General features: G+C 43.8%; 2 protein-coding genes across 5 annotated transcripts in view; one reads left to right on the forward strand and one right to left on the reverse strand.

Moving 5' to 3' along the window:
* LOC134539987 (uncharacterized) overlaps positions 1–8,085 on the forward strand; it is a 90,723-nt gene that overhangs the window by 72,928 nt on the left and 9,710 nt on the right. Inside the window, exons 2-5 of the mRNA XM_063382396.1 lie at positions 4,284–4,647; positions 4,945–5,163; positions 5,742–5,983; positions 7,711–8,005. Coding sequence (XP_063238466.1) covers positions 4,285–4,647; positions 4,945–5,163; positions 5,742–5,983; positions 7,711–8,005 — 1,119 coding nt within the window. The 5' untranslated portion in view covers position 4,284. The remainder of the gene's footprint in view (positions 1–4,283; positions 4,648–4,944; positions 5,164–5,741; positions 5,984–7,710; positions 8,006–8,085) is intronic.
* The window catches only part of LOC134540007 (cilia- and flagella-associated protein 298-A), a 122,018-nt gene that overhangs the window by 55,735 nt on the left and 58,198 nt on the right, over positions 1–8,085 (reverse strand). The gene's annotated exons all lie outside the window — the stretch shown is intronic.

Consider the following 8,085-nt stretch of genomic DNA (forward strand, 5'->3'; position numbering starts at 1 on the left):
GCAGACTGACCTGCCACCAGTAATTCCATATATATATATATATATACACACATATATATACATATGTATACATACATATCAATACACATATATATCGCCAGCTAGTATGTCATGTCCGCCATCTTGTTTTAGTCCGCTGGTGGCTACCATCTTTTCTTTTACTAGAGCATGATACCATCATATTAGTTCAATTCTTACCTGCTAGAGTGCAGTAATCATTTATTATTACTGTGGCATCCACCTTCTTGTCATTTGGGCACCATATTGAAAATTTGTAATTATTTAGCTAGAGATTCTGGAAAACTTCCTAAATTCATCAAAAAATTCACTCATTAAAGTAATGATTGATTCGATCGATTCCTGACCTTAGTTCGATCCCTGGGCGATGCAAAAAGAATTAATTTTATGTAAAAATATAATTTCAATAAATCATGTTCAAAATCCTAAAATAGGCTTTAAATCCTATACTACCGACCTCCAGTAAGCAGTTATGACCGCCATCTTGGAAATTTGTATTTATCGACCTAGAAATTCGGGAAAAATTCCAAAATTCACCGAAAAAAATCACTCATTAATTTACATATTGAATCGATGGATTCCTGTCTTCGGTTTGATTCTTGACCAGTGACAAGTGTAACTAAATTTTAAATAAATTTAATATTCTGTTTTCCATTACCTTTCGTGGAGTTTATTAATCTATCTCTCTACGAAAAACAACTCAAAACAATATACCTGTCCGACGAATTAAATGTTTTCGATAAGCCTAACATGAAAGTCTAGATTATCGATACTTAGAATAACCTCTAAAAGGTTCACGTACAAAGCCATCCATACATATAGACCAAGCGTCTTCGGACCGCGAGACCGGGTCATGAACAATGGCAGACATATAGACCAGTCTTATCCGAACCTCATGACCTTCTTCGATGTCAGTTAATTATTTAATTAAACCAACATAACATGTTTTACGCTTACAAGAATTCCAAGAATTTTGCTACTAAATCAGCACTTGCAATATTTTTATCAGGTGGATTTTAAAAAATTACATTTCTCAGTCCAATAATATGTGATAAGACGGATATGAAACACTAACACGAAGGGCCCAGGATTTTAGTGGGCTTATTACCGAGAGACGCGACTATTTGAATGATTACTTATTTAGCACTTAAAAACCTCTTATAATCGGCAGCGCCCCCTGCTGAAGACAGTGACACTGGGTTGTTAGAAGGCGACATAAGACAAGGCTAAGGAAGGGATGTACGGATGTACTGTCAGCTGAACGGGTGAACACAGCAACGCCAATGATTGTGAAAGAATTATGAATTCAAATATTGTTTATGTAGCAACTGTCACTTTCACGGAGACATCTGTAATGGAAAAACTAAAGAAATATAACCACCACCTACCCTATATTTAAGTTGTAATACATGTCTACCTTCCTTGACAAGAAGTATGACGGTATCTTTAACATCAATCCCGAGAAGAGAAATTAGGGACAAAAATAAAAATTTAACATAAAAGCTTTTACGTGTACCTAATATTTATTACAGATTTATTTAAATTAGTAAACCAACATCGAAATATAATGGAAAAAGAAAAAAGTTCCATCTGTGGACATGACAGTGCAAAGTAAAATATAACACTATAAACCAAGAGCTGCATTTATGGCTAAAGCTTGCCCTGGATCATATTCGTATACGGGTTATAAGTTGCCTCCACCTTGGACACGTGAAGCTGAAAACAACAAAGTGACCGCACCGAAAAGACATGCATGGAAGAACATCAAGTTCGCGTGTACTCGAATATTACATTGACTTACGGTTAGCGAAACATGAGAACATCAACTGATTCCTATGACTAGTTAAACAATCCCGAAATCCAAACCCATACTACGAGGAAACGATAACAAATCATTTCCACGAGAAGTGGGGTCAGCATGGATGGCTAAGATGGAGACCGGTGTTGGTTACAACCCCCTCCACTTCTAGAGGTATTTTCTGGAATGTGTGTTCTGTTCAGTCCAGAGCGTGGGAAAGGAGAGGTTAGGAGAGGGCACAATAATGGCGGAATGAAGACAAAGGGACAAAAGGAGTACCAAGAGAAAACTCACACAACACGGTGGTGCCCACTGCACTAAATACACACAGAACAATCCAGAAGAATCAGCCCGAAAAATCCGGCCCTCCAGAAGGGACACCAAACATGCTTCCGTATCTTCTCAGTAATATTCACTTATGATGAATCAACTTCTGAATGCGGTGAACACAAATGTTGAAACACTCTCTGAATTAGGTTCTTATGGCAGGATAATTCTGCTGTGGTTCCACATTGCCTTCTGCAGGATGGACAACAACGCCCAGTCATGAACCCCGGAAGGCACTTTTGGACTAGTGAAACCAACCTCATCCCAGCGAGGTATCAAACCCGATAACCCGGACTACCAACCAAAATCCTAACATCTGGACCAAACGACTAGGTGAAAGTTACCTTAACCGAATATCTTTCGTGCACTCGGAAACTTCCCAAAGGAATTATTGGTGACCAGTATTGTCAAGAAAGGGGGGGGGGGGGGGTGGTTAGCACACAGCTTTTGGCATAACATATTAAAATTATGAGCACATAATCGGTACCTAACACGATCTTGAAGGCCTTGTTGTCTTCCGACTTTTTTGGAATCCACAGAGCTTTCAGAAGCATGACTGTCGAGGAGTTGCCATGGCGACACAAGACAGCCAACCTTCCGGGCATGTTATCAGACTGGGGCCACAAGAAAAGGTCCGAAATATGAGACGGCCAAGTTGGTAGCACTGTTGGACCACACGAACCGTCATCGCATTCCCCTCCCTCGGAAAAGGGGAGGGTGGGGGTGTGTGGCACGAATGTCCCCCGAGACGGGCAATAATAATATTTCTGGAGGGCCTCGCGTGTGTGTCGCAGACATTCGCGTGCGAAGGCTTTCCCTATTCTCTCCCTCTTCCCCCCCCCCCCAGGACACTTATCTGATCACATGAAGGGCACAAGCCAACCAACGACTGCGGCCCAGGGTATTGTTGTATGCATAATGCCGCTACAACGCTCTATTAACTACCCACTTATTATATGCACATTCGCGGTTCCTCCAATAAGTCCCCGCACGCTACGGTGGCCTATCATGAGCATTAGCAAGGTCAGGTGAACGGAGAAACAGGCTATACTTAATGCTAGGTTTAGATAGGTGTCAACATGAAAAAAAAAAAGTATCGTGGTGTTGGCGTGTGGCGTGCGATAAAACTTTCTCGGCAATTTCAATCTTCTGTGATTACTAACCTCATGGTTGCCGAAGCACAAGGAGAGATATGTTCATAACAGTACAAATATAGGCCTATGTATTCTAATAAGATAAGTTACGTGGATTGGAGTAAAGTTGTGTGGACGAAGGTTAAGAGTGGAGAAGATTTTTGTGGTGTGTAATTACCTCTAATGACCAAGTTCTCGAAAATAACATAAAAAAATTAAGCGCACTATTTGTCAGTTGAGTTATTAATAATTTGCTTGTGTTATATTGGAAGCCATTGGCGAATCTATCAACTTTTGACATAATTTCTTGGTTATTTATCGGAATTGTTGGCAGAACAAGGCATTGCATTTTTTTTATTTATTACTTATTTTATTTATTATTTATTTTATTCTTATTGGCCCAAATTTGCATGTTATTTTAGTTATTCACATCATTTTGCTCTAATTTTCTACCAGTACTTCCAGATTCCTTTTCTGGGAGTTTATTTTGTAAGAACATTTTTTGCCTGTATGCTTTCGGTTTGTCTTATAATCTCTGGAATGCCCCGAGTTTCCTCCATATCTCAAAAAGCGATCGATGCCCGCTTTCTGCAGTTCCTTTGTATCCTCAGTGTACCAGGGTAACTTCGCTTCCTTGTTTGGAACACAGGAAACCATCAATTTTGACAGTCTATCTGCGCTCATAGTGTTATGCGGCAATGGAAAGTAACCCGTTTACGTATGGTTTCTTTTAATATTTTCCACGTTCAGGAACCGTCCATTTCGTTTTGCTATTATTCAAACGCTTGTACGGAATGTTCAATGGAAAATTCACTAGTCCGATGACAAGTCTCCAAGGAAATTTATATTTTTGGCTTGCGCAACGCCTGTGAGGTGTTTTAGCCATCAGATGACTTGTTATGAAGCTAAGTGATAAAAGATTTTGTTAGCAACTTGTATGCTTAAACCAAATGATAAAGTTCATACTGAAGGTTCACACCCTGAGAGTTATGCTGTGATGAATTCAGGATGGGCCGAAAGGCGAAGCCGCTGCCTATCCCCGAGCAGGACAGGCGCCTGTGCCGCATCATCTGCCTGTGCCAGCTGACACTTGTGCTGAGCGGCGTGGCGCTCGTCTACCTCACGGTAGCCATCTATATGCCGTCGCACCGCGCCTTCCAGTCGGGCATCGAGCCCACGCCTGTCACCTGCCACACCGTCAACACCTTCATGCAAACAAGCTACTGTGACTGGGCGTCGTGCGGCGAGTGGTGCCTCACCCGCACGGCTGGCTTCTGCCCGCAGATCGAGGTGCAGGTGCGTCGCAATGGCACCCAGGTGCGGCTGGAGGGGTGCCGGCCGCGACGCCTCGTCTCCATCGCCTGTCCCCAGGTGCGACCCCCACTCTTCTCGCTTGCCCCGCGTGTCTGACATTAGTGCTCATTCTGCTTCATGCCATGTGACACTTCCTTCCCTTCACGCATTCCACCATCTTTCTTTTTCTTTGTCTTCAAGTGTTATTTCTGGCAACTAACACACGTGTACAAAACAATTTCATTATTTTTCATCTACTGGTTCTTAATTTTTACTTCTAGCTCTCCACTACGGAATATAATTTTTTATACCTGGTGTATTCTTCTTCTACGCGAGTACTAGCTGGTTAGACTAACGGCAGGAACTCGCCGCCAGGTGGACCCGGAGGCGCTCAAGAAATTCAACTGCAACAACGGCACCGAATGCAGCGCGCTGACCGGTGTGTTCAACTGCTCGCTTGGCCACTGCGCCAACATGTCGGAGCTGTACCAGTGCGCGCCCAAGGCGGATGGCATCGTCGTCAACAGCGAGCATGACAACATGAAGCTCAACGGATTCTTCAGCTGCTACAAATCCACCTGCGTTAAGATCAAGGTGATCCCCGGCTTCTGTCACTTCTGCAAGGGTTCAAATGCCTTTTCCACCATCCTCGTTTCCTTTTTCTGTGGTTCGTCGGTCAGGACTCCTCATTCATGGGCCAAAGGTAGGCCGGGATGGAGATCTTCCTCTTGTAGGAAATTTCCTGACTGAATGTCACATAGACTCTGTACGTCCATAATGAGGATCGCAACATCAAACCACTGCCATTAGAACCGTAGGTGTGTCGTAGCTTCTACTGCCACTATGTTATCTGCGGTCACCAGGCTCAAACTTGTGAAATAAGTACTCACCATTATTATTTTTATAATCACGTTTCCCCACAATCACACCATCAAATGCTGGAAAGGTTCTTGGTTATATATAGTTCATGGCCAGATCCTTCCTTAATACCTCTGATTTGTGTTATTTACAACTCTGACGACTTCGTCAGTGGCGGATACAGTAATTTAGTTTTGGAGATTATTTGGAAGAATTAAATAATAATTAAAGAGACTAGAGTCCAATAACGTAAAGTAAATGTAACCTAAACATAAAGACGCAATGCGAAATGATCGTGTATGGTGTGTGCGCAGCAAGTGTTCTACTGCACCCGTTACTGCCCCAAGATCTCAACGACGGGGGTGAATGTGTACCTGTTGTACGAGGACAGCGTGTACACGGGGGAGTGCGAGAGGGCCGTGGCACTCGATAAGGCCAACGGCTCCGAGGACCCTGTCCCCCTGGCCGACCCCGCAGAGTTCTGGCGGGCAGACAACGACTCCGGGGTGCTGATGGCGTCCTGCCTCGCTGTCTCCCGCCACGACACCACACTCAGGTTCGCCCCCGACACATCTGCCCTGATGCCCTGACGAGGGGCACACATCAGCCCATCCTAACATTTTCCAAATCAAACTTTGTGTGATTTCACAAGTCAACTTTAAAAATATCCTTATGTGTTCAAGGCAGATATGACGTATAAGAATGCCATATCAAGAGTAAATAGCGTTTTTATGCCTCCTCTGTAAATTACAGCAATATTTACATTCATGTAGAACATTTGTGTAAAAATAAACTCTTAAATGAACCTCTGTAGATAAAATATGGATCTATATACTGCTATAATCTTATGATTAATCTATTTTAATTTAAAATGTTGAGTAGTTATTAAGTGTATTATAACTTATTAATGCAATACATAATCTTTCCCAATTTTTTTTGCCTATGTGTTAAGTCTGAGGTTTCAAAAACTTAATGTTTGAATGAACTGCTATGTATTGTTGCGGGGCCGTAGTCTCTGATATTTAATGACTGAATTCTAATGCGTGCTCGGATTTTATGGGCGCCACCGTGCCACGTGCACGGACCGATGTGAGACTCTTTCCCAGGGTCGTGACGTCGCCCATGAGGCGTGATTTTAATTCCCCCCTGAATACACCTAGCATGAATTCCTGCCCGCTCTCAGCGTCGGGCACGCTATTATCTATGCAGTGGGCTCTCAGGCATCCCACACGCCGTCACACTCCACGTGGTCGAACAGATTTAAATATCAAAATAATACATAGAATTTACACACCTGATTTATTCGGTTACTGCAACTTACACACGTACAGGGTTGAAACTGGTTAAAACGCCCGCGGCACGAATCGGTTTAAGGGCTAAGACCCACCACGTGGTCACATCTCAAGTTACGTAGTAAACAGAAGAAAAGACCGTTACTGGTCGTAATACAATTAATTATGCAGTCCCCCGACCGAGAGGAGCTCCGAGGACGAAATGAAAACAATTTAGAGAGAATTAAGTTTAAACAGAATTACTTGGTGATGAAAACAAGCGGTGAGGTCCCCGGAGTGCTGGCGCGTCTACTCTCGGTCGTTGATGGCGGAAGACTGGGCTGAGATCATGGCTCGGCTCAACTAACATGGCGTCCTCTCGCCGAAACAATTGCCGTTAAAGATATTTATGAATCCATGCCACGGGAATCTAAAGTAACATGACAAGAATGATATAAAAATTACGTGACATTTTTTTGAATAAAGAGAAAGGATTGTACAAATTATAATTATTAAGATTTAATTTTAATTATTGTCTGGCTTCGGGTTTCCTCGGGAATGTCTGGAAACGCTATTATATTTTGTTACCTTATTTTAATTAAAAGAACATAAAACCCTCCCGGCCGATCTGCCGTCACGTTGCACTTGGGGAATATAAAAACAAATAACACAGTTATATTTAATTACGTTTTAGGGGTGCGGCGCACTGACTCGACGGCGCACTGACTCGACAGCGCCCTCTTGCCAGGCGAACACACACACACGCACACGTACGCACGGGTAGGCGGGAGGTTTGAATGGAGGGTGGGTGGTGTTTGGGCGGTGGCATATCGGACTTAACAGGGGCCGCAGGCCCGGATGATTTCAGTATTGAGATTTTTTTTTTCCTTTTTCAGTGAATGTGCATGACAATAAGATTCTGATGTAAAGGGCCAAATAAAAAGTAACCAACAACCTAATTTGTAAAGTAGTTGGAGATGAAGGTGGCAGCGATATGCGCCCTGCCCCACAGCGCCACCGACTGCGTGAACGGATCGCTGGTGGACCAAGCCAGAGTGCCCAAGCTGTTCATGAACTTCACGGTGCTGTGGTCGCTGTACGAGCAAGCAGAACGCGTGGCCGACCTGGGCCAGTGGTTCGCGCCCCAGCAGAGCCAGCTGGTCATCTACAACAGGACCAAGCTGTACATCAACCTGGAGGCGTGTGTCAACACGCTGCAGGGCGAGTGCAAGCAGTTCCTCAACACGCATGGCCGGGACGGCGACAACCACACCGCGCCCTCCCGCTTCCCCTGCTACTACGACAAGGTGAGCTGACCCTCGCTTTGGCTGACACACTGTTCACCCGCATTGCTCTTCTTCCATACTGCACTTTCTAGTAGACCCTG

Source organism: Bacillus rossius, chromosome 1 (assembly GCF_032445375.1).
Source record: "Bacillus rossius redtenbacheri isolate Brsri chromosome 1, Brsri_v3, whole genome shotgun sequence".
NCBI classification, from domain to species: domain Eukaryota; kingdom Metazoa; phylum Arthropoda; class Insecta; order Phasmatodea; family Bacillidae; genus Bacillus; species Bacillus rossius.